Here is a 26,984-nt window from a genome sequence, read left to right on the forward strand (position 1 = left end):
AGTAGATCGCTCGATTATGACGTTACTTCAGTGGTGGAGATTGTGGTTTGTGTCGAGTGGACTGCACGTGGAATCATCAGCTCGCGACTAGTAAATACGATACGTGTAAATATCTCTACTTGCTTCCCTTTTTATTTATTTTTTTGAAAATCATCAGATAATTTCCATGCTAATTACATATACACACCAAAACGAAGTTAGATCTTTTTTGCGAAATTAAACGCAATCGTAATTCGTTCATGTTTAATTGTCAAATTGTGTGACGGTTCTAGCCAAATTACCCGAAAACAAATTGCTCAAAATCTATTTCTCAAAATATGAATTCCTCTAATGTCAATTTGATCGAAAAATAAAAAAATGAAATGGACTATTTTTGTAATGTAAAAATATTTATTTCATTATAATTCATGTTATACAAGTCAATATCGTATTTTATTTTATTCATGTTTGCCATAGTGCTATAAAAGGCTACCCCAAATCGATACTTATGGCCAAACTTGTACATTGTTGCTGTGGAAATCTTATCACTAGACATTCACAGATAGTCACAGTTCTATCCATTGTTCCATTGTTGTAAATCCTTTGTAAAAAAGGTTCGGCAAACCTTTAACAATGCATTTACAACCTTTGAACAATACGCGGCACCTTCTGGGTCCGGTGACTACTTATCACACAGCCTTGCTTGTGCGCTAGCAGGATACAAGGGGACTCGGTATGACGTCACCTAGTCCCCTCATATCCTACTCGTATAAAAATACTGGCAACATTGAATAGAGTTGCCTTTGAGGATTAGCTTACAAAAAAAATGATCCCAAAAGGTCCCATAGTGAGTTAATTATGACCGTCACAAATGGACGTACACGCTGTTCAATCGGGTGGCTCTATTTTCCTGTCGTGGGACTATGTATTTTGTTCGAGCAACGTGACATTAAAGCAATTGAATTCGAGCAAATCACCGGATACCATCAGCAAGCAGCAAAGGTATACCATATGGTATATGCAATGGACGCAATAAAATTGTCAAGATGATTGAATCGCCGAGATGTGTCAAATCAACGGTCGTGCACCGTTGACCCGCGTCCCCCTTATCAATGTCTCGGTTCAAAAGCGCCACTTTGTTTATCGCCATTTTATGAGGCAATAAAGCGAATTGCCACAGCCCAGTCACTTCGCTGCGGCCAATTGTCGCCAATTGCACACGTTTTTATTACGATATGTTTATCCATTGTAGTGCAAGATGAGATTCGTCTGCTTTACTTTTGACTTGCTCGCGCTATTCGCTACTGTAATTGCTGTGACGAACTCGTCTCGCTCATTCGTGCGAACGTAAGTACTTTTGCGCTATTTACGTTGTTTACAACAGTTACGTACCTCGCAAACTGTTGGTGTGGGCCTACAATTACACACCGAGTCAACGCTGGTCATAATGTCACGGTCGATCGTCTCGTTACACTGTTATTTTATTGTAGCCAAATATGGTGCTCGCACTATTATATTGAGCAAATAATCATTATTTAAATTGAATCATCAATCGAATATCTTCTACTATGTAAAGACGATCGTTTGTTTGTCCAATTAACCCTCTTGAACGCTGACTAGGGATCCCAAATATTCGTCGACTTCAACTATTCGAATACCGAATAATAAATCAAGAGCTATTCAAATATTCGAAAATTAAAAAAAAGTAATTACATATGTACTAAGCATAAATTACATTATGTTTATATATGCAATATATTACAATTAAGAAAATTAAAAAAACATAAAACCTAAATATACGCATAAAATGTATTTTGTAAAAGAAGGAGTTTATAAAGATAAAAATTTATAAACTCCTTCTGCTGTTATTAAAGATGCACTATTTGTGCTTAATTCTTTGATTGCGGTTTCAACGGGAGTAAGATCATCAATTCAAATTTTCAAAATATCAGTTTCATTCTTAGAAACAGTATTGAAATTATATTCTTTTAGTGCTATGTTTACACTTTCGTACACTTAAATAAATCGTCTTATCATAGTTGCCATTGAATTTCACCTTGTTTTTACATCCAATGTTAATTTCAATTTTTTATTTTCTTTTTTCATTATGATTTCTTCTAAAAATGTATATTTCGCCGGTGACTTCTTAAATATTCGTATTATTTTTCTGTTTTTTTTTTCGAGATTATTATCGATCGATAAGTGATTTTCGATATTTCTGTATTTAATGAATAAAAATCTATTTCTTCACATGTAGATATTTCATCTTTACTTTCATTACAATTATCCCCATTAGATATTTAATTTTATTTATAATCGTCGGCTTCTTCGTCATCACTCTTTTCATATTGATTTTGTGTATTTATTTTATAAAAAAATATATACACGAATGATATTTGAATAGTTGATGAAATATTCGAATAACGAATGGCTAAAAAATCAAACGAATAATTCGAATAGTTGAATATTCGATTGGGATCCCTAGTGCTGACAACGCCGATCGGCGTTTTGCCAACAAGTCCATGAGCCTCAAATACGCCGATAGGCGTTGTTTTTGAGTATGTAAATAATAAACAAGAATATCCACTAAGCCTTTCTAGGCAGCATGTGAAAAAATGCATTGAACATGGGTCGTGTAATCCGTGTTAATGTTTATAAAGACTGCTTTACTTTAAAAATATAACTTTCAGAATGTTTTCTGTCACAGTTTAACCCTTTGAATGCTAGCCAATGCCGATCGGCATTTTTGCCAACAGGTCGATGGTCCTGAAAAACGCCGATTGGCGTTGTATTTTGAGCATGTACAAAGTAAACAATAATACTACCCGCTAAGCCTTTCCAGATAGCATTGAAAAACAATGCATTGAACATGGGTCGTGTAATCCGTGTCATTCATTTGTCAACGTTTATAAAGACTGATTTACACCGGAATTTCTGAATTTATAACCGGAGCCGAATTTCTCGATGGAAATCAAAGGGTTAACAAATATACACTTTTCAATGTTCAAACCCCAACTGTAGTACACTATATTTTACTGTTCTAATTGATGGTAAATTGCCTTTTAAAAGCCATTGCAATTGTATTGTTAGTAAGTCACACCAATTCCATGGTTTCATTTGTTGTATTACGAGGCCTTTCAGGAGTTTGCATGCACTGATTGCTCTTTATTATAATAGCCTTATTCGTAGCAGACTGAAATATGCCTTGTTATATGGACACTTTTTTCATAAAGTTCTGATTGATTTCATAGAACATTTTCAAAAGCGGTTTCTACATTTTTTTTTACCATGGCAAAGAACAATATTACATACATGCATTGTATGATGACAGAATCATGCATTCAGAGTGGTTTGTTGGTCCAATCGAAGAATAATTTCTGATCTTACAGTGTTGTATAGAGTTTTGAACTCCCACATTGACATATCTGTTCTAGAATAGATAAGCTTCAATTTCAAGATCACAAATATTAGATTTATTCATTTATTTTATTTACCAGTTTATAGCAACAATTTATCATATAAAAATACAATTGCCCCAATGCTTTTTCTAACAGTACTATCAGAGCTAAATTGAAGATACATGGTTTTTTTTCATAATTTACAGTTCCAGAACATTTTTATTTCTGATTTCCTTTTTTTACTTTTGATGTTGTTGTTGTTTTTTTGTGTACTACGTGTGTGTATTTGAAGATGTAGTACATACTGTTTCGTAGGGGTGGGTTCAGGATCCAAATGAAAGCCCAAAGTCGCTTCACAGCATATATTCAATGATTCCAGAGGTCAGCACGGAACCACAGCTCACTTCAAAATAATCTGATCTACCGTGTATACCTCCTTATAAAGGATAAGTTGCACATCACAGTTTCCCCGATCCATTAATGTGTCTATTTTATAGGCTCGTAAAGTCTATTGTTTACGCACGCATTCGCCCAGGTATGTGAGAACTCCAGGATATCCTTTGTTCGGGCACTTACTGAGTCCCGTTAGCCTAATCCGGTGTATATTGTGCACCTCTGAATGCACTTAGATAGTGTACTCTCTCTCATATTCCCACGTTAAAATACTATTAATATTGGCATGCTTTGAATTTATTAATTTTTTTATCATGTTTGTTCTGTTTGTGTCTCATTTTTTTTTTTAATTCATATTCATACGAATTTTTTTGAATTATAATATAGCTGAAGAGTCCGCGCGAGGTCTACTTGGCGCAATCTTCTGCCAATGAAGTGACGTCAAACCAGAGTGATTTATTGTGTAGCTTTGTTCAATTTAACTTTCCCTTTCAACTTGACTGGTTAAACCGTTATATGCATATCCTTCGATTAAACACGGTCAAATGTGTATAAATTTACATGGAAAGATTTTTGTATTGGACAATTCCGCAGTTTTTAATATCTATATATTTTTAATTTTTACGGATATTTGCTTACCATTACAACGATGTCCATATACAGTACATATTATGTATGTACAAGATTAATTCTTAAACTGAAGCTATATACATAAAAAACAAAAAATAATATGTAGTACATAGGTACAGTGTAAGCCAATAAAATGATCCTTACGAACATGTATGATATTATGATACATATCTAAGCGTCGATAGTTAAGGGTCTTATTTTCTAATGTCTAATGATCTGAGGATCACAATTCAATGATGTGAGATCTAATGATGATTTTTGTTTTGTTTTAGAGAGGCTTTGGCAGCATGGAGTGGTCGCGTTGGATCTCCATGTCGTCGTGCAACGGCCGATACGGTGCAACCATTATTCAACGATCTTCATCTATATCCGTCTAAAACATTAGGTGAGCTATTTTTTATTATACTTGTACAAAATTAGTGTGTACTTATTTTGGCTTTAGTATATTGGAGAAAAGACGAATGGAATATGAAGCTTAACCCCAAATTGCTTGACACACAAATTCATAGTTAAAGTAAAACGTACTTTGTTGGTGTAAAATTATTTGTGTTAAAATTATTTTCATTCAAATCAATTAAGCTATATACAAAAAAATGTGAATAGGATAAGTTTTATATTTTTATTTATGCATAATTTTGGCATTTGATCATTGTAGTAGTTGTGTACTTCATTCCTTAAGTTCGTAGTTATGTTTAAATAATAATTATTGGCATACGGATAATCTAAAAGTTTCTACCCATATCAATTAAGGTTCGTTATGGAGGAAACTGTCACCGTTTGATTGATGGTAAACTACATTTGAAGGAAGTTGTCCTTTTTGTGTCATTGAGATTAATTAGCGTGTGGACGACCCATATAAAACAATCAATCAATGCTGTAACTTAACATAATGTACATATTTATACACATGTTTATTAATATAAGATAAAAGAAATATATATGTTTTAATATATTGAAAATATCAAACCATCTTCCTTAAAATTCGGCTACTTCCTAAGGTACAAAATGGTTGCATTGCAAAAAATGCTCTGGAAATCATTATTAGATTTATGATTTACAAGCCACACAATACGGAAACATATCATTATTAACCATAATATGATGCCTTTTAGAAATTTTATTTTCATTATGTTGTTGTATCAGTATTTTTATTTAAACATTAAAATCTGGTATTTGATGTGTCGATGTGCGGAGTTTTCGTGTGAGTAATTTTCTATGTTCGCAATTATCTGAAAACAATTTATGTATTTGGTTTTTTCACGGTCGGTTTTATTCGATTACCTACATATTTGAATTTGAATTTGTTTATAAATTCGCTATGCACATTTTCGCTACAGTTTTCAATTTGCAACTACCGAATTCTGAATTTATACTTAATTTTCTGAAAAAAGTAACATTTTTCAATTTAATTATAAAGCTCACCCGCTCGAGCAACGCTGGCCGCTTATTTATACACAACGCTTTCCAAATATGTATAATGATCCTGTCGTGTAAACCTTGAATTGCTTTGTGTTGAAATTTGCAGGGTGGATTCGTCATAAATTCGATGGGGAGGTCTAAATTTTATTTTTGGCCATGATCTGAATTCGATATAACGAGGTCAATTCTTTCAATTCAAAACCGAAAATCACGGCACGTCACGAATGCCAAGCAGTAAATGGGTAAAAAATTGAAAATACCGATTAAATTTTCTACCGTGAGGTCGTCAACCTTTTACAATTGAATGCGATATGTAGAACAAAACGTCTCACACTTTAATTGAATTTCGAATTGTAGTGCTAAAATGTGACCCAGTGACTCTTTAACCGGAATTCAGGAGTCTCTCTCTTTTATTTTTTTTAGCCAATTTAGTTGTAAAATCACGTTCGGATGTCCTTGCATCCATTTTGAACAGTTCTAAATATCGAAATTATTACGTTGCTAGGAAACTAGTCACGGATTTTATTTATTTATTTTTAATATTCATTTATAATTTTGTCAATGAAAATGCCATATCAACGTGTTCATATTAAGACAACTTTAAAGTGCATTTTTCGCTATGTATTTTGGTAGCATTGAATTCTGTTTTATTATTTACTAGTTGTTTTACCCGGCTTCGCTCAGTATTTGTAATATAAACAGCGTAAACATGGCGAATCTAATTGTTAATATTCATTTGTTTTTTTATTAAAATTATTTGAATTAATATTCAACCAATCGAATCGTCGTCATAGAAACTTTGACTTGTTTTCGATGTTCCCAACCAAAAATACTTACAAACTTTCATACAAAGTCTCTTTCGAAATTATATATTTGATTTTAAGATCATCAAAATGCAACTTTGTGGTATGAGTTCAAAATGGGTGTTACATCAGCAAAAACTGCTCGTAAATCCTGTGTAGAGTCTTGAAGATAAATAAAATGAAGCACAACTGGAGAGCTTGCGTAAAAGCTAAGAGTTAGTTATCATTAATTCAAAATAAAAAATATGAGTTCTATGATTAATTAAATCGGTCACGAAACTGCGAACATTTAAAATTATGCACACGAAAAATTAGTACGTGGAAAAAAATGGACAAAGTAACAAAGTTAATGCTAGTGATTAGATTCTGTTGTTTATTGTATATCCGAATTTCAATTTCTTGTGTCTGCAATTTTTGTTGAGCGATTCTTACGTGACTTAAATTTTCGTGTTCGGTTCTCTCTTGACCGGTTTTATCCGATTACGGAAAAAATCTATTTGAATTTGAATGTCATGAGCCGCAATTATTTTCCCGGCAACCTAATACGTACTAATTTTGAGAAATAAGCGCTAGAAGATTTAATATAAAATGATGACGTCGCCTAGTGGGCGGTTTTTGTTAATATATCAAAAAAAAAAGTAAACAACTCGACGAAATGCGGAAGAAAAACCGGTATATCGGTTCACGTAGGTTCACAACTTACAACCAGTAACGTACTTACCTATGATCTGTAGACGGCAGCTTAAAGGTTAAATGCAGACAAGCCGGGGCGTGGTATTTTTGTTTTTGTTTTCAGTGTTGTTGTTTGTTGTCTTTTGTGCAATGTGCGCCAAAAGGTCAACTCGAGTTGGATCCGTATTGCGCCTTTTTTTTCGTTGTAATATTATTTTTCAATTACAGCGCCATTAGAAAGGGTGTTTTATACCTGTGTCTGAAAACTAGTGTGGTGAAAAATAATTCGACACGAAAATCAGTCATTCACTTCTGGTATTGTAATTTTTCGATAGATTGGGGTGTTGGATATGAGAAATTAGGCTTAGGTCTATAATTTCATCTTATAATGATACGTATATGATATTGAATAAATGTCAAAACAATGAAATTTTATTTGGATATCTGTCAAAGTGGATCATCATACACATGTACGAATTTTAACCCAAACAGAATTGTGTACTTTCATTAATAATAAATAATATTATTTTTTTCGTGTGTATATTTTATACCACACGCGTCTGTATGATAATAAAAAAATATTATTGCTGAGATTATTTATATATCGGTTTGCGTGTTGATAACAATATTAGCGTGACGTCTTTAGTTGTTTAGTTGATGACTAAATAAACCACAAGTACATATGTTGACGATCAACTCATAGTTTTATGAAAACAATGCTCTAGCACCCCTAATTATTTTCAAATATATGTATATATCAACACCCGTACAGTCGTATATCATCCCCGTACCGCGTGTGTATATTATATGTACTTAAATTTACATATATTAAATTGACCAGCTCTGCTCGGGTTAAATTTGTACTATTTATTTTTGAAAACCCAGCGGAAATTCATTCAGTTAGAATATGAAGTATGTACATACGATATGGATATAATATTGGTGAGAATGAATCTGAATAATTAAAAATTGAGCAAGGGCATGCGCAGCGTATCATATGATCTACTCGATGTATATGCAAATACTCAAGTAGAGTAGATATGTAATGTGAAACTTAAACCGCATAGTTATCGACTATCGTAATGTTATCAGATCACAAATCATTGACTATGCAAAGAACGTAACCCAACCGACTTTTCTTCGTTCGACAAACACTGCATAGATTTTTTTATTTGATATGCTTCACTGATGTATGTCACAATAAGTAAAGTAAGAAACATAGTCAATTTATACATTCACTAGGCAATGTTTATGTTGCAGTCGAAGTGTGTTTCCGACTGGCGTTTTAGGTCATTCATATTCGAATACAATTCAACTAGTAAATTATATTTCTACAAGTGAAAATACACTTTCAACAATGTGCACCAGTTGTAATGTAACAGTTGATTTTGACAGCTCTGATGTTTTTACGGATGCTGTAGAATTCAATAATGAGTTAATATTTGCTAGGTATTACGAATAAAGGTAATGAGTAAAGCCCGGACCCAGAGCGTGCCGCATATTGTTCAAATGTTGTAAATGCATTTTTAAAGGTTTGCCGAACTTTTTTTACAAAGGATTTACAACAATGGAACAATGAGCGGCCCCTTGGCTATCCTACCTCTAGTAATGAGTACCGTATTATGATAACTCTAAGAATGTGTTTAAAACAAAAATGTGACATTCTAACTCAATAAAATAAAATAAATAAATAAATTTACAAGTCGAGTGACGTTTTCACAAAAACCTAACCCCTCCATCTAACCTAGTACCAAATTATAGTTGAACTATATTTTCAGTTGTAATATATTTTGACCAGTCGAAATGTAATTCAGTTGTAATATGAATCAACTTACGTGGGCTAGGCGGAATATAATTCAACTAGTTAAAATATATTACAACTGAAAATACACTTCAACCATAACGGTAGCTGGTGCCAGGTTAGATGGAATATATTCCAACTAGTCAAAATATATTATAACTGGAAGATATACTTCAACTGTAAAATATATACTTATTTGACAAGTGAATGTATTACCAAGCAATAAAATTTCAATTTTGGCTAGTAGATGCATACATTTATATATTCTGAATTTTTAAAAGTATGTACATACATATACACATGTACATACATATATACCCTGGTTTACGTCTCATTCAATACGTGTAATCAGTTATTTTAGATTATGCATTACGTTTAAATAAATAAACTACATACATACATAATCTAAATAAATTTGAAGGGCAAATTTTATGAAAAGAAATATTTTCTAGCCTAACTTTTATCGCAAACCTTAAAAGAAACATGAAGAAATTAATCAGTTAATTCGTCTTTTTTTGTAATAAAATATGTGTATGAATTTATGACATTATGCTTATTTGTTTGCATTCCTAAAAATAAATGTATGTAAACTCTCTGTACTTTTACCAAAATCTCTTACAATTGTAGACTTTTACCGTGACATATATACCATTCTGTTATTTGAGTTGATTTGTAGTTTTTTTTTTCACCTGTAAGGCGAGAATCGAGCCGGGTGGGCCATGTTGAAAATTTTGAAAGGGGCGATGCAGTCATCGCGGCCACTGACATCATCGCTCGCCATCAACTCGCATTGTTTTTGCCCAAAATCTGCACTAATTACTCACTAGCCATCCATCGATCAATTTGTTGCGTCCATCAAGCGTTTCCAAAGCATCATCAATGAGTTCGAGTCATCATTTTTCGAATTCACACACGTCGTGTGAACGGAGACCATTAACCTCAAGATCGTCGACTCTGTGGAAGAACCTTCATCTGTGATATACAGAGTGCTTTAAATATGTATGTACATACATACATACATACATATAAACAAATATATAACCGTTAACCATTCAAGACACTATGTATAGTCCTGAAGGTTGTCTGACGAATTTTCACAGGTGTTTCTACGATATGTACATTTATGGTGTTACAGCCTGATGATGACCATGACGATTAATTTCGTGCAATTTGTATCCTTACCTTTCCCGCGCAAATGAGTAATATTTTACCGCGATACGGTTTGCTGATATGTAAAAATTTATTTATAGGGAAAATACTATAAAAATATAATTTGCATTTTTCATAATAGTATGCAGAGATTCTACATATGTATTTATGGGAGCCGTCTGCAAAACTGCGCGGGAAAAAATCGCTTGGACGAAATCGCGCAGCAACAAAATCAAGCAAACTAAAATAGCGCGGCGACAAAATCGCGCAACGCATATATAAACAAGAAAATAAATATGAAAACAAATCTTTTAAATATTTAAGACAGGTCTAATGTATAAAAAAAAGCCGATAAAACACAGGAATGATAAAATAAGAATCGTTTATTAACTTCGAAAGTGTAGTTTTGAATTTATTCACACTTTATTGAAACTTGAATAACAAGAATAGACATTTTAAATCTAATGATATGTATGTCCTAAATTTAAAATAATATCGAAGGATCAGTACACTTTCAAGATAAATAAACGATTCTTATTTTATCATTACTGTGTTCTATTGGATTTTTCTTAAACATTAGATCTGTTTTTAATATTTATATTACTTGTTTTTGTATTTGTTTTCTTGCTTATATTTGTTTATATATGCGTTGCGGGATTTTGTTGCCGCGCTATTTTGGTTTGTGCGATTTTTTCGCTGCGCGGTTTTGTCGGGACACCGTATTTATAAAGGTCCCATTCCTTGTCGATTTAAAAAATTCGCGATTATTTTGAAGATCAGGCCCCCCCCATCCAGCTTTCTTGCTGCCCTGGGCAATTATTTTTTTGCCGCCCCTTATTATTTTAAAACAAATTTTTCTAATGTCAAATCATGTAGGTATTTTAAAAAATAAAAATCTTATTTAAAATCATCTACAGCCATTCACCATCCACTGCTGGACGAAGGCCTCTCCAACACGGTTCCATTCGTATCTGTTTTGAGCAACTCTCATCCATCTCACGCCACACACTTTCATCTACCCATCTACCCTGCGGTCTTCCTTTTACCCTTTCGCATTCATTTACCCTTACTCCTTTTCCTATGCTAATATTTTAAATAAGATTTTATTTTTTTTAAATACCTGCAAAATTTGATATTAGAAAATTATGTTTTAAAATAATAATAAGTACCTGCGGAGCGTTGAAAATGTCCGACACGACACGTTTGTGTTTTATAATTTTTTAATTGTTAACATTAATTTTAATTTTTCTATACGCCAATTTTTGCCGCCCTTCAAATCTGTCGCCCCTGGGCAAATGCCTAGTTTGCCGCCCCCTAGGTTTGGCTTGTTGAAGATGTAATATGTATTATATATTATTATTCGTATGCTTGATCGTATACAAATGTCATTAAAATGTAATTGTTAATTTGGGTTTATTAAAAGGTATAGATGAATGTTATAACTTATAAGATGGAATCCTTTTGTCAATTTTGACAAAAGGATCCCATTTTTTTCTGTGCTGGCGCATTTCCGCGCCGATCTCTGGTTATAAGTAGTCACCGGAGCCTGAGGGGGCCGTGTATTGTTCAAAGGTTGTAAATGCATTGTTAAAGGTTTTCCGAACAATGGATAGCACTGTGACTATTCTACCTCTAGTTATAAGCAGTGAGCGGCTCTAGGATGCGCCAGCTCGAAATAAATGGGTTTCTTTTGTCAATTTATATTAACCTTTTTTTTCTCTCTAGAGAGCAAAAAAATAGGTTAACAATACGATTCCGTTTCAGCGCATTTTCGCGCCTATCTCTGGTTATAAGTATAGCCGGCAACGACCCTGCGCCCCATTGTCCATTTCTATTGTGAACCTTTTTATTTTGCTCTCTAGCTTTGTAGTTTAGCCCTCTTTCCTGGAAAATAGCCCCAAAACTCCTATTTTTTGTTCCAAAAGCACGCTCCACCGCCGAAGACTAGTTATAAGAGGAAAGAATGTCGAGTAAATGATTAATGATCTGTTAGTGAATAATGAATTTAAATTACATTACCCGAAACAGATGTACGATGCAACATTTTTGTTAGAAAATTGAACGTTTGCGGAAAAAGTTTATCAATCCCTGCACACGTATAAATTTACATACATATGTATGTTTACAAGGAGCGTATTATTGGCGGGAAAAGGGCAATGACTCTGCTCCATTGACGAGATGATCGTTCGTACGGTTGATTGAAACAAACGTCGAAAAGGTTAACGCTAACTGTCAACAATTCGGTAGATACACACATCGGCTGATCAAAGCGGACATCCGCGTCGACTTAGGCCACTCCCGCCATTGTCATCATTTAACAATAAATATAACAAAAAAATAACAACAATGCTATTTGTTTCAGTATTCGAGATGATGGCGTGCGCTCGTCGTTTCGCCAGTCGTGGCGAATTTTCCCTTTCTTTTGGAGAGTTCTGCGTTTTCGCCGTAGAACTGAGGAGAAGGGCCAGGTGTAGAAAGTGAGTTTTTACCCTTATTTTAACCTTGCTGTCATCCAATTTCCGCAACAACGGGTTTCCAAGAAAAAATACGTATTGTTATAAAAACCATGTTTTTACTACACAGCTAATGTATGAAGACATCCGATTCTCTTTTTACTCGGGGCATGCGTTCCAAAGACTACCGTGCAAAAAAAGACAAGGTGCACATTAGTGACTTGCCGTGGAATTCTCCCTGCTTTTGTCACACAGCCTTACATACGTGTGCGCAAATACAAGGGGACTAGGTGCGTCATGCCGAGTCCTTGTATCCTGCTTGCGCACTTAAGTAAGGCTATGCGACAAAAACAGGGAGATTTTCACCGCACGCCACTGGTGCACATTTAAAAATAGTAGATAGGTTCCATTACTTATAATTAACTAAAAATATGAAATTCTTGAAGTGAAAAATAAATTAGATTTATTTATTATTTATACATATGTACATAAAAATATTTCAATAAGACACATATATACATAAAAAGTGGCAAATGTGTATGGTTTTCGATTTCAATCAAATTTTACATAAATTAATTTATTCGATGTTGCTACTTGACAATAAACGTATCCGTTTACTACCTTTTTTCCGACAGAGCAACGCTATTTTTTTTTAAAACATTCATGCGTGTAATTTTTAATTTTGTTAAACCGTGTCAAAGCAAAAAACCGGTGTAAAAAATCTGAATTTTTTATTTATTTCAAAACCATCCAAAAAAGCTTCTAAAAAAGATATGTATGTTTCGGTGGTGTGCCTTGAAAATATCCCTGTGTTTGTCGCACAGCCTTACTTACGTGTGCGCGAGCAGGATACAAGAGGACTAGGTGACGTCATATCGAGTCCCCTTGTATTCTGCTCGCGCACACGTCAGTAAGACTGTGCGACAATAACAGAAAAATTTTCACGGCACGCAACTCATATGTTTGTAATAAAAATTAAATTAAATATGTATAAAAATAAAAATATAACTTAAAAAACATAATCACACAATGATGATGAATAGACATGGGCCAATATCTGAGGAACTGTTTATAAAATTAAATACATCGAATACTATTTTAATAATTCTATGATATATGTAAAACAAACTTGAATGAATATTCAGTATCCAAACCCCGTTTGAGACCCAAAAAAAAAGAGCCATCATTCAAAAACATATCGCCAATGAGCGAAAGTTTCTGAAAATGTCAAATTTTCAACATAAGGTTTCTGGACTATTTTCATTATTAATGTTATTATTATTCGATTAATTGTTTGCATTTGTGTTGCAGTTTAGCGTCAAAGTCGAAGGAGAGCAACGCATCTTCGCCAAATTCGGAATCATCAGATCAAAATTTCACAGCTAGCAAGACGGCAAACAAGTCTTCTGTAAACGGTCAGTAAAATTTTTGATTTTGATGAATCAATAATCGATTTACGTGAGTCACGATTTGTGTACAGCGAACTTGCATTGTTCGAACGTTGTCGATTATTCTAGGCATCTTTGCCAAATTAATACTGCTTTGAGGATTGGTTTTTTTTAATTTATTTATATATTTTTTTTACAGTCGGTTTTTGATCGGAAAGAAGCGTCACGATTTTAGAACGTCATGTGTGATATTGCTTCGCAGAATCGCGTGTGTGATTCGCGATAGTAGCGCTTGTAGGAAAATTCAAATTGATTCCGGAAAGGACGTTAGCCGCTAACTACTTTGATTAAACTGTTTATATGTATGTGATAAGAGACTTTAAATATTCCGAAATAAATTAAATAATATTTTAGGATGCGTGCACACTGACCTGACGTGATGCGAAACTACACGCCTGAAAATGTTGGAACATCTTTTAAATTTTAAAATTAATTTTCATTTAATTGCGAAGGCACTATAGAACTTCAATGGTCAATTTTTCACTGACGATCATTCTTTGGAGTTATTAAAATACACCTTACATGCATTCCTTGGTGGGAAAATAATTATAAATAATTGGTTTCATCATCATCTACAGCCATTATCCATCCACTGCTGGATGAAAGCCTCTCCAACACGTTTCCACCGTCTCTGTTTGGCGCAACTCTCTTCCATCTCACCCCACATATTTTCCTAATTTCGTCTACCCATCTTCCCCGCGGTCTTCCTTTTACCCTTTTGCATTCTCTCGGGTACCATTCTAGCACTTCTTTTGTCCGTTTTTCTAGCCACGTGGCTCGCCCATTAGCATTTCAATCTCTTCACTATATCCATGCCTTTGTCATCGGTATGCCGAGCAAAAAACGTTCCATACTAATAATGGGATAATATTTTTGGCACGGCTGTAAAATAAATTACACGACAAATGTCAAATTAACATCTCAAAAATAGCTCGCACTACAGAATCGGCGTTCACCCGGCAAATCAAACGTCAAACGGGTTGCCAGTAACAAAAATAAAAATTGACGTTTACGTGAAATCATAACCAGTTACATTTTCACTGGCTAATCGTAATATCTTAGCAGCCAATACCTATTTACTTAAGGGTTAGGTTAAGTTAGGGTTTGCCCTATTTATTTAAGATTAGGTTGTTAGGGTTGGTTGTTGTTCTCCGACGAAAGGGTCTCTTAGACTGTATTCGTTGGGGGGGGGGGGGGTGGCCTCATGTTGAGGGCTTTAAGGGTCAAATTCCTTGACCTTTAAAGCGGGCTTAGTATGTTAGGGTTGGTATTTATTTTTGTCAAATGTTATTTTTGTTACTGGCAACCCATTTGACGTTTGATTTGCCGGTCGGACACCTAATCTATCGTGCGAGCTATTTTAGAGAGGGGCATTATTTTTATTTGCCGGGCCGATAAATAGTACTCTTTAATAATAATTGATTTAATAGTTATAAACAAAGCTACTTCTGAATCATGCTTGAAATGTGATTTTTTTTTATTTCGGTTTTGTAACAAGGTAGATTGGTTAATTAAAAAAAAAAATTGTAAGCAATCCAAGGAAAGAAAACATTTTGAAAGTTACGCTGTGTATATTACAGATAGAAAATTTAAACTGCCGCACCAATAGCGACAGCGTACGAATCTCCATAGTGCCATAGCTATTGAATTGCAGTGGAAAATAGTATCATAGTAGTTTCGAGACGTTTTCACACCACTGACCTGCTCGTTAACTGTTTTGATCAGATGTTTTTGCGCTCTAGTTGGCATACGTCAGCCGGTTTCCATGACGAGAGAACATCATCGTCGTCGTCGAAGGTCTGACGACGAGGACCGGTTGACTCGTGCCAATGAATATAAGATCGAATACGTTCGCGCCAGGAAACCCACTCTGTTATTGCTCACCATCGAGTCGCGTCGCGTCTGACCTTCCTTCCTATCAATTCGATCTTTTTGTTGTTTTTTGTTTTGTTTTCTTCCGGTCGACGATTCTCAATGAAGACTCAATTCGTTATTTATCGGCATATCTGATAGCATGGGCTGCATTAAAATTAGTGAGATATATATTTAAATAATAAGTGTTTGTTTGTTGTTGTTGTTTTTTGTTTGTGTTTCAATTTGAACGCGTGCTAATTGTACATATTGATTGTGTTCTGCAGGAAAAAGTTCTGAACCGCCACCCTATGAAGTGTTCTTGGGAGGATCCTGCAACCCGACCACTTGGAGATCGGACGTAGCCATACCTACTCTCGACCAAATGGGAATCACATATTATAATCCTGTAAGTTTACTATTATCTATCTATCTGAATTGAAAAAGGAAAGCTTGATTAGTTTAAGTAGCAAATTGTATCAGTTGAACATTTTTGTCTGATCTGTTCCGAGCTCTGATTTCTATGTACTTAACTTGAAAGGTCGCATGATGAGATCATGCCAATTGATTAACATTATATGTTGTTGATTTATAAATCTCATCTTACTATTTCTGAGTCAAGATGACTTCATTGAGTTACTTGATACTTGTGTACAGAAAAGAATTAAAATTGATAAGTAATTTCCTTGTTCAAAGTTATACGCTCACGTGTGTTTGTTTTTTTTTCCTTATTTTAATTATTATCTTTTGCTACAAAACAAAATAATCCAAGAGCTACGTTTGTAAGTTACATATAAGATTAAGGAGATGAATGAATGCTATATTTAAGTCAAAAATGCCAGTGTGATTGTTGTAAGAAAATTTAATCAACCTTGAAAGTCCACAGTAGTTATTATACCACATTCTCCATCTATCCTATTTGATCGTCGGGGGGAGCAATTCTAACAGAGAGCTAAATTTAATAATATTTAACCAGTGTTTCCCAAACAATGACATTAAATCCTTAAATTTTGTATGTTGTATGTTGAAGACACATTGAATGAGGTATGACTAATGTAGCTAACATAGGGGAGAAAGTGGAAAGATTGAAATAACAATGGACAGAGCATATAACTGATATATTGATTTTGGACGTCAATAAATAATTAGATCTAGGTTAATTATAGAGGAAATGAGAATGCACACTACCTAACCTTGAATAATTAATCCACTGATCTTTGTGAAGACGATTCTGAAGAAATACTGCTGAAATAAGATCTCCTTTGTCATACAGGAAGTTAAAAGACAGGCAGGGTTACCCAGAAGGTTTTAAGATAGGCCGTTGAGCTGAAGTCTGTAAAAAAATTCGCTTTACGGAGTGAATAGGCTTTTGAGATTGTTTAAAGAATATAATCAAAAGTTGGTTCTCTGACCCAATATTAGTTTGAAGAAGTATTAAAGATGTATGAGAGAATGATACTCAAGACTCAAGAGTGTGAAAGGAAATAAGCACTGCTCATAACAGAGAAGAAAGTGATGATGATTAACATTGTATATTTTATTTGTTACAGCAAGTAAAAAACTGGACGCAAGATCTGATCGATATAGAACACAAAGCGAAGGAGTCAGCTCGCGTGCTGTTCTTCGTTCTGGACGCTGAAACTCGTGCTGCAGCCGCGGCCATAGAAGTGGCACATCTGGCAGCGTCCATTCAATCCCGTCACCTCGTGTTAGTTCTTCAACCGTACCGACGTGGACAGCAGATCGCCGGTGAATCGGTTCCTGACCAGTCAGTATCATATCATCAGTATGTTTCGTACATTGGATGTATTCAATGTTTGATAATTTTCGTATTGTTTTCAGAGAGTATTTGGATTTGTCTCGAGGTCAAGCAATACTCCAAGAGGTAGCTGAAAGGAGAGAGTTGCCCGTGTTCAATGAGCTGCAGGCCGCTCTGAAATGTACCCAGCTGCTTTTACGAGGCGGGGAACTGTCCACGTCTCAATCCTTCCCCGGAAATTCGCCGCCGGCTCCGGCCATATCCAATCATATAATGTTAGTTGGGTTTTGTTTTTTTGCAAAAATGGTTTTTGTATGTTTTTTTTTTTGTTAATTTTGGTTATATTTTTCGAACAGGAAGTTGAAACACGCTTTCGATGCAGCAGACGGAAAGAAAGCAGGCAGCTTAACGTTAAACGAAACAATTAGTGCTATCAAGTCTTTCTCGGGAATTAGCGTGACCGTAGAAACGTTAGAGGGTATAATCGCCGCGCACAATGCGACCAAGAGCCAAGCCAGTGCTCTCTGTAGATCTAGTTCGTCCTTACATTTTAATAATCATAACGAAACGAGAACTAATTTAGTGGATTATGAGACTTTTTGTACACTTATGGCAGAGATTAGCGCTGATTCCGGCTGTTCTGATGACTTTAGTGAGTTTTTTTCATTTTTATTTTATTTTTTGGTTTATTCATGTAACTAATGTTTTCATTATTATTATCAAATTTATTACATACAATAAGACAATATCTAAAATATGTATTTTCAATCAATAAATTTATTAGATTGTTAAATAATTTAGTCCAAATGTCGCATAAAATTTGAACATTATTTAAATAATAAAGAAAATATTAATATCTTATATAAATTACTATTAATTAATATTACTTAAATTATTTTGTAAGACAATATATAAACAATCTGGCGTAACCTATATAAGTAGTAATTTTATCTCATGAGGCGTATTTTATAATATTCTATATATTTTTCATATAGGAAACAAATTGTATTAAATTTTTTTTAAATCTTGTGTATTATACGTATTTGCTACATTAATAAAGGATCGAGAGAAGAAAATATGCCTCTAATTAGTGTAAATCATGACGTAGAATACGCCATCACGAGAGAAAAGCACTACATATGTTTATATTATATACGAATAATTAAAATTCGAATAATAATAATATCACGTATTTATATTTTGGCTTGGGGGCGCCTTGTGTATTTGCTATGATAATAATTGAGGTAAATAACAATCAATTGCATATACATATATATATTTAATATTTTTCTTAAAAGAAAACGATACCAAATACACTTATATTTATACTTGTAGATTGATTTAGCAAATATGTCAGGCGTTGCCCAAATGTATAATATAATGAGAAGTAAGATTGAACTATTGGAATATTAAACATAAGAATATTATGTTAGTTTAGCCATGACTATTATTGATAAAATAGTTAGTATATTTTATTATTATAAATAAAGTAGCTTACTTGCCGCTTGTTCTATTTATGATGGCCTACCCCTACGTCACAGAAAAATCAGGATAAAATCCCAATTAAGTGGGGGGGTTTGCCTTCGTAAATAGAGCAATAACTTTAATGAAGTCAATGCGGTACTGAAAAAGGTCTCGCTGTCATTGATGTTGGGTATGTTTACAATTTGCTAAGACCAAGTAGTAAATTTATGATAGTCCCAATTTATAATGTTAAAAATCACCTTATGAAATGCGTGTATTTGAATATGTATTATGATAAAAATGCTACTGGAACGAGTTGTGTACGAAAGGCTAGTCTAGTCAGTGATTGTAATATGCACCCGTTACTGTCTCCAATTTGCAGCGGTATCACCTTCAAACGTATCAGATTTAGAAAAGCGAATAAGAGCGTTAGAAAGAACCGAGTCTGGCACTTTAGATCGAACGGAAGACGTAGACGAGCCAAAGTGCCAGCGACACCAAGTACATAAGGAGACACTGTCTACAGCGACAGCTCCGTCTCAGTGTAGTTCCGAAGAGACCGGATGGCGCGAAGGCACCAGAAAATGGCGTCAGCTGTTTAACTGTGTCCAAGCTGCCATCTTGAGTTTCGTATCGAGAATAGGTACCGACTTCCACTAATCAATCAATGTTGACATCAGTTTATTTTTATTTGCTCTTACGATTGGCATTTTTTTTTTATAATTTCTTACATATAACACGTATACTTCATGTTTTAATAGCGCACGGATATTTATTCATTGACTATTATATCATGTTTGGTTCACGTACGAGGCGTTCGGTGGAAAAGTGCTTCAGTAATATCGAGTCACTTTTCCGCTGATTAGTTTGTGCTCGTTTTATGTATCGCTTGTGCATTTGACAGTATGAATTTGTTAGTACGTATTTATTTGTACTCGAAATAAAAACGTTTTTTTTTAATATGTATGTACATATTTGTATTTATATAATCATTGTTTTTGTAAATATTATATATCGAATCATTTGATTAACTCTGTACTGTACAGGTGATTCTAAATTTCATGCTTTTAAAATATTATTTGTTTATTATGTACATATGTATGTATGTATGTGAAAATCATTTATTTTTTTCGTAATGTATTAAGGTTGTTTTTTTTTTTGTTGTATAAATTTATGTCAATGTGTATTTTTTTTTAGAAATAAATTCTACCCGGTTCGGCACTCAAAATTCAAATAGTCAAGATCAAAAGTTTTCAAAGAATGGATGTAATAGTCTCAGTAAAAGCAGCTCAGGCAGCTCTATGACGTATGCTAGAAGAAAAGAGCAAGAAGGACATTTTAAATCTAAATATCGGGAGGCTGACGAAAATTCTTATGTCGAAAAGCAAGCGGATTCGTCTTCAAACTCTAATGGAAAACAAGCAGCTAGAAAATTGAGTGTAATTATTCCTAAGGTACTATATTTTTTTTTTACTTTATCTACCTATATATTATTCAGTAAATATATTCAATAATAGTGAAAACCATTTCTTTAGATTAAAAGTTAGACTAACTGATAGTTCGGTACCTTTCTATGAAGATTTTTTTTGCTAATTTATAAAAATCGACTAAGCTTGTATATTAAAAATTTCAAAATGTACGAGCTCCATAAGTGTACATAATTAGGGGAGAGGGAAGAGTTTAGGGACTAAGAGATACAAATTATTGGAAATAAGTTGGCAAAATACGAGTCATAAAAGGTTAAGAACCGCTGTTAGTTGATTAGCGTTTTGCTGAGAAGTCCATGGGCCTGCAAAACGCCGATAGGCGTTGTAAATTTTGCATGTACAAAGTAAACAAGAATACTGCTGGCTAAGCCTTTAAAGGTAGCATTGAAAAAAAAATACATTGAACATGGGTCGTGTAATCCGTGTCATTCGTTTGTCAACATTTATAAAGACTCGCTGACACCGGAATTCCTGAATTTATAACCATAGCAGAATGTCCCGATAGAAATCCCTAACTGCTGAGTATTTTAGATTGTGGCTTTGCATTTAGATTGTGAGCATTACATTTTAACAACAATGAAGAAGATGAAACTAGTTTTGGAAAAATACATTCATTAATAGACTTCTTTTATTTATTTTATATTGTTGCAAGATATATTAGAGAGTCTATAAACACACTTTTACAAAACTCGAAGTCCTAGGCGGTAGTTATCTAGGATTTGTTTTGATTAGTTTAAATTTTTACATACCTCTTATACAGTTCACATGGTTTTCGTGTAAGTGGTAATTATATCTGCTTTCTATTAGATTCCTAAATAATTGTAGTTGGAAATGTTGGCGAAATTTTCAGTGTGACGGGCTTTCAATAGAAAAGACGTCAGCACTCAAAGGGTTATATCTCAAAATTAGCAGATTTGAACTAATTAGTCAGCAGTATAGCTCGATGGTTGCGTTAATTCTAACCACTGAGAGGTTCCTGGGTTTAAACCCCGTGTCGAAAATAATTTATTTGAAGAGCTGCTGGTTAGTCTTGGATATTTGTGACTCCAAGTCGATCGTTTCCTATCCGAATTCGCCAATTTATCTGATTTCATTGTTGAAGCGGTTCCTCACCAAATTGGCAAAACCATTTTACCTACTTTTTGAATGTGACTTTAAATTTATATATGTATGTACAAGTTTAATACCTTAGGTGTCGCTAAGGGGTAAAACCTGTAATGGCATCACAGTAAAATATAAATTTATAATTTTATTTTATTATTTATTAATAAATATTTTTTAGTTTTGGCTCTAGCATAATGCATCTGATTTATTGAATTTCAGCCATTAATTGACAGCAGTGGTTTGAGTGGAACCGGCGACGGCCCGGGCTCAGCAGTTTTGACTCCTCAATCCAGTCGCAGACTCGACGGCTTAGCAGAATCGGTGCGAGGTGAAGGTACAATGCGCGACGTGTACCTCGGCGGATCATCAGCCGTAAGTATAATCATTGCAATCATTCAAACACATCAATTCGACCAATATCTAACACAGATTATTCCGTACAAAACAGGGGAAAAGCAACTGGCGAGAGGAAGTCATCGTTCCGATACTCGACAAGCACAAGCTCTCGTACTACAAGCCGTCCATGAACGATTACAACAGAATGTTCTCGGCACCGCCGTACACTCCGGCGAGCGGGACGATGTTCACCTTCGACGGCCTCTCCAACAGTAAAATGGGCGATCATAAGCTCAACGTGAACATCATCAGGAGCGATTCGCTGGCGCACGTGATGGAGGACGATAGCGTAAGCAGTAGTTCGGATCGGAAGACGGACCGCGAGAGCAAAGTCAGGAGCACTCTGAGCGGTGACAACGCGGAGAGTGGGAAAGCTTTACACAAACACGAAAGATCACCCATCACGGGAGGTCACCCTGAAAAGAAACCCAAGATCTCCAGGGACGAATCTCCAACCAAAATGCAGGACGACGAAGATATAGAACTGCGCAGCAAAGATGTATCTGCTAATGGATATCCCTTGCAGGCGAGCAGTAGTAATCGGCTGAGCGCTTCCGACTTTTACAAGATATCGGATAACGCTTCGCCGGCTCCATTTCGAGGTTATTTCATGAATATTTATTCCAAATGTATTCTCTTACTACATAGAAGACTCACACACATGCGTATTGATTAAATGTTAACTTAGCCTCGCCTCGAGGAGCTCGGCCACCTGTGTCAAAAATATTTTTGCTGCCTCCCCCCCCCTATTTCGAATATTTTTTCACTATTTTCAATAATTATTTCTCCATTTTCAATAACTCTTTCACTATTTTCAGTCACTTCATTATTACTTCTCGATACTATAGAATCACATGGAGAACCGATCTCATTATTTTTTGTGAATATATTTTATTTTCTTCTAATTAAGCTTTTTTTTATTAATTTATATTGTGCGCCCGATAAACGTTTAGTCTTCCATTTAGACATCGTTAATTTTAATGTTAAAAAATAATAATTCGTTAATATTATAATAACACCGTTATCTATATATAATATATAAAATTGAATGTCTGTGTGTGTGTCTCGTATAGGCTCCTAAACCACTGAACCGATTACGATGGAACTTTCAGGATTTGTTGTATGCATGTCTGGGAAGATTACTGTGAAAAAAAAATCGCCCAAAAACGGGAACGGAAACGGGAAAAATGGGTATGACTGTCATTGCAACATAATATTGCAACATTTTGACCATTGTGGCGCTTTAGGAATTCCTGTTATGCCACAATGGTCTGTTTAGAATAAAACTAAATAATAATTTCAAAAGTTTTCGCGTCGCGAACGGGAATTGCATGCTTTATTGTGGCATTGCAACGTATGCCGGGTTCAGCTAGTGTATATATAAAAATCAATGTTTGTCTGTTATTAAAATATCGGCTGTCGTTTTATGTTGAACATTTCCCCATTTATTTATATACTAATGGTTTTACCCGGCTTCGCACGGTATCTATATATTTAAAAATCAATTTTTGTCTGTTTGTCTCCCACGTATGCGTTCCTATACCATTCAACCGGTTGCGATGAAACTTACAAGAGTTATTGTGTGCATGTCCACGATGGTTTCTATAAAAAAAAAATCCGCCAAAAAAGGGAATGAGTGGCATTGCATGGCAAATAATTTCAAGTCAGTTCGCAACCTACGTTGTTAGGGTAAAATAAACAAACAATTGAATAATTGAAAAAGTGTTCGCTGCCTTTCATTGTTTTTTCTAGTTAAGTTCGTCGCCTGCGTTTTTGGACAATTGGGAACGGGAATGAGAACGAAAACGTAAACAAGAACGGGAATTGCATGCGTTATTGTGGCATTACGACGCATGCCGGGTTCAGCTAGTAATTTTATAAAATTCTTTAAACGACCTTTCGACAACTCTCGAGGAAAGACCAAAGAGAACTGACGTAATAAAATTTCGTAGCTTTTGAGTCGTAATCGTGATACTTTTCAGAGAAATTTTGTGAATAATAAACTTCGTTGATATTATATTTGTATTGCAGGGGTGCTCAGCTCAGTGCTCGTTTTCGCCAACAAAACGTCATCGAAGTGGCTTTCAAATATTGTCTAAGCTTCAAACTAATTCTAAGAATTGTACGTCGTAAACAAAATTTATTGCACCGAACACGGTCACTTTTCTTGCTCATGGTCACACCCTTGTTGTATGGGTTTGCATTCGAAAATCGTTTCTCAGTACAAAATACAAAACAATACAAAAAGCGGGCAAATCATGTAGAAAAAACTGCTATTTTTACCATTGTTCGCCATTTAGATTTTTGTTTCACATCTACATACATATAGTAATAATGAAAGAGGATTTTTTTGGGTTCGTGTAAACTTTGACTATTTATTTAGTGAGAGTGTGTAAAGCCAAACATTTTATATATATGTATAATATTAATATGTAGATGAGCACCTTTGCTATTATAGTATATTACATTACAGATCATAATTTATTGTCTAAGTACTTTGATGATTATATAATAAGGAATAGAGATAAACACTACTTTTTTATACTAGAAATAAGGACAAACTAGTTGTAAGTACTGTAAAGACAGCTGGGGGTGTTTTTCACAGGGGTATAATGCCCTCCTTGAGTGCATCAGGTCTGCTAAGACCATGGATGCATTCTTGCGAGGTGGGAAGAGACACCTCTGTGAGGGACAGTACATTCTTAAACTCTTTGCTTCTTATCTTAGTGATAGGAAGCAATTTGTTAGACATGGTATTTATGAATCTCCTTCATTTTTTACGCGATCTGGTGTAACTCAGGGGTCCACCTTAGGCGCTTTACTATTTACAATAGTCATTAATAACCTCCCTAAAGTACTACTCAATGCTTCATGTCTCTTGTTTGCAGACGACGTTAAACTATTCTTTGCTGTTAAGGATGAGAGACAAGCTCGTTCCAGTTTAGGGCTCGAACTGAATACTATTAAATGTGCCATTATGAGTTATGGACGTGCGAATTCGCTCTATTGTCACGGATATTCCATTGGATCCGTATTGTTGAAGCGTGTGGAATCTATGGTCGACTTGGGTATCACTTTTGATCCTCAATTCACCTTTCACAACCACATCAAGACAGTCGCTGACGTTTCCTTTCGTCGACTTGAATTCGTCTTGAGATATGCTAGATTATTCTCCAACCCCTTGTCTTCTCGCTTGCTTTTCAACTCGCTTGTTAGAAGTAAGCTAGAGTATAATGCGATTGTGTGGAATCCGCATGAAGCAAACTACTCTCTTATTATCGAAAAAGTGCAAAAAGCATTTCTTCGTTTTCTTTATAAGAAAGAGTACGGGTACTACCCATATCTCTATCCTACTCCTTTCCTTTTGGGCATGCTTGGATATAATTCCCTTGAACTTCGTAGAAACTTCTCGTTAATTCGTTTCGTTCTCCAGCTATTGCGTGGTAATACATCATGCCCGTTGTTGCTGGAACAGTTGTGAATTTATGTCCCTAATAATTATGTGCGTGATAGACATCATCATTTGATGGTTGTACCTGCTGCTCACACAGTTCTTTTTCGAATGGCTCCTATTCCAAGAGCTATTCGACTTCTCAATGAAATCGTTGCTGCCGTCCCTGAATATGATATTTTCCACCTTGAGGAGCGTAGATTATCGGATATTATTTTAACATATTTATCTGGTAACCTGCGCTCATCATTACTTTCTTAATTTGTATGTGATGTATGAGTGGAATCTTAATCTACTCTTCCATTTGGGCCTCGCTGTGATTTTATTTATTTTTATTCATATTTTGTTTTATTTATTTTACTTTTTCTTTCTCCTTTGTACATTTTTACTAATTTTACTTGTATTTATATCTTTGTTAAATGTAGGCCATTGTGGCGCATTAGGTTCTTCCTGTAATGCCACAATGGTCCAAAACTATTAATAGTAATAATAATAATATAAGTTAATTATAAATTATTAAGTAAAAAACTAATTAAGATATATTTTTAAATTAGCTAATATATAAATAAATAAATAGATTTTTTCCATTGACAGGCATGTATGATGAGCGTCAACTATGGAGCAGTCGCGTGCTCTTCTTCGGCGTGACCAGCGATACTCGCTGTCTGACACCAATGGTGTTGGCATCACACTGCATCGGATTGAGGCCTCGGTCCGTCGTGCTCTGCGTCCAGCTCATCAAACAAACCGACGGGGTAAACATTGTCAAACTTCTAAACACATTACTTTGTAACAACACCATTTTAACAATGTGAAATCCTCCATTCCAGCTATCGGAGCAGGCCATCAAAGATTACAACCGGGGTAGGATGTACCTCACCGATCTGGCCAAGCGCGAGGGTGTGCCGGTTTTCGACAATTTGGAAGAGGCGATACAGTGCGTGGTCAGAAAATTGGAAAATAGAGATTATTGAACTGAACGAATTGCATAAATACACACACACACACACACACACACATGTATATTGTCGTCACTCGTGCGTACCTATAATGTTTGTAAGATACGTCTCGTATCTGGTTTAGATTTTTTATATGCAAATGTATGTATTAGGTACATGTGCCTTTCTTTTGTGAAGTAATTGGGTATTAGAACATTTGTAAATACAAAAGTAATACTCGCAATTACTTTGATGTATGTATGTTTGTGCGGCAAATGTGAACGCATCTCAAATTGCATCATTATTTATTCTACTTACCAATAGATAGATGAAACTAATTTAAATGTTAGTACAAATTAAATATTTTGCTTTCTTTGACCTTTATTTTG

General features: G+C 34.7%; 1 protein-coding gene across 1 annotated transcript; it reads left to right on the top strand.

The window, feature by feature from the left end:
* Positions 1-1,166: 1,166 nt before the first annotated feature.
* raw (NDT-like domain-containing protein raw) lies at positions 1,167-26,926 on the top strand. The gene is made up of 13 exons (XM_077431177.1): positions 1,167-1,326; positions 4,673-4,785; positions 12,607-12,721; positions 14,009-14,112; positions 16,284-16,405; positions 17,547-17,764; positions 17,839-18,030; positions 18,112-18,407; positions 20,417-20,673; positions 22,030-22,182; positions 22,259-22,808; positions 26,252-26,412; positions 26,488-26,926. The coding sequence occupies exons 1-13, from the start codon at positions 1,238-1,240 to the stop codon at positions 26,629-26,631; spliced, it is 2,514 nt and encodes an 837-aa protein (XP_077287303.1). The 5' UTR covers positions 1,167-1,237; the 3' UTR covers positions 26,632-26,926.
* The last annotated feature ends 58 nt before the right edge of the window (positions 26,927-26,984 follow it).

Source organism: Arctopsyche grandis, chromosome 5 (assembly GCF_051622035.1).
Source record: "Arctopsyche grandis isolate Sample6627 chromosome 5, ASM5162203v2, whole genome shotgun sequence".
Classification (NCBI taxonomy): domain Eukaryota; kingdom Metazoa; phylum Arthropoda; class Insecta; order Trichoptera; family Hydropsychidae; genus Arctopsyche; species Arctopsyche grandis.

Coding starts and splice junctions, on each gene's coding strand:
- raw (XM_077431177.1), top strand. CDS start 1,238: ATGAGATTCGTCTGCTTTACTTTTGACTTGCTCGCGCTATTCGCTACT. Junction 17,765..17,838: donor GGTGAATCGGTTCCTGACCA/GTCAGTATCATA, acceptor TATTGTTTTCAG/AGAGTATTTGGATTTGTCTC. Junction 20,674..22,029: donor TGAGTGTAATTATTCCTAAG/GTACTATATTTT, acceptor ATTGAATTTCAG/CCATTAATTGACAGCAGTGG.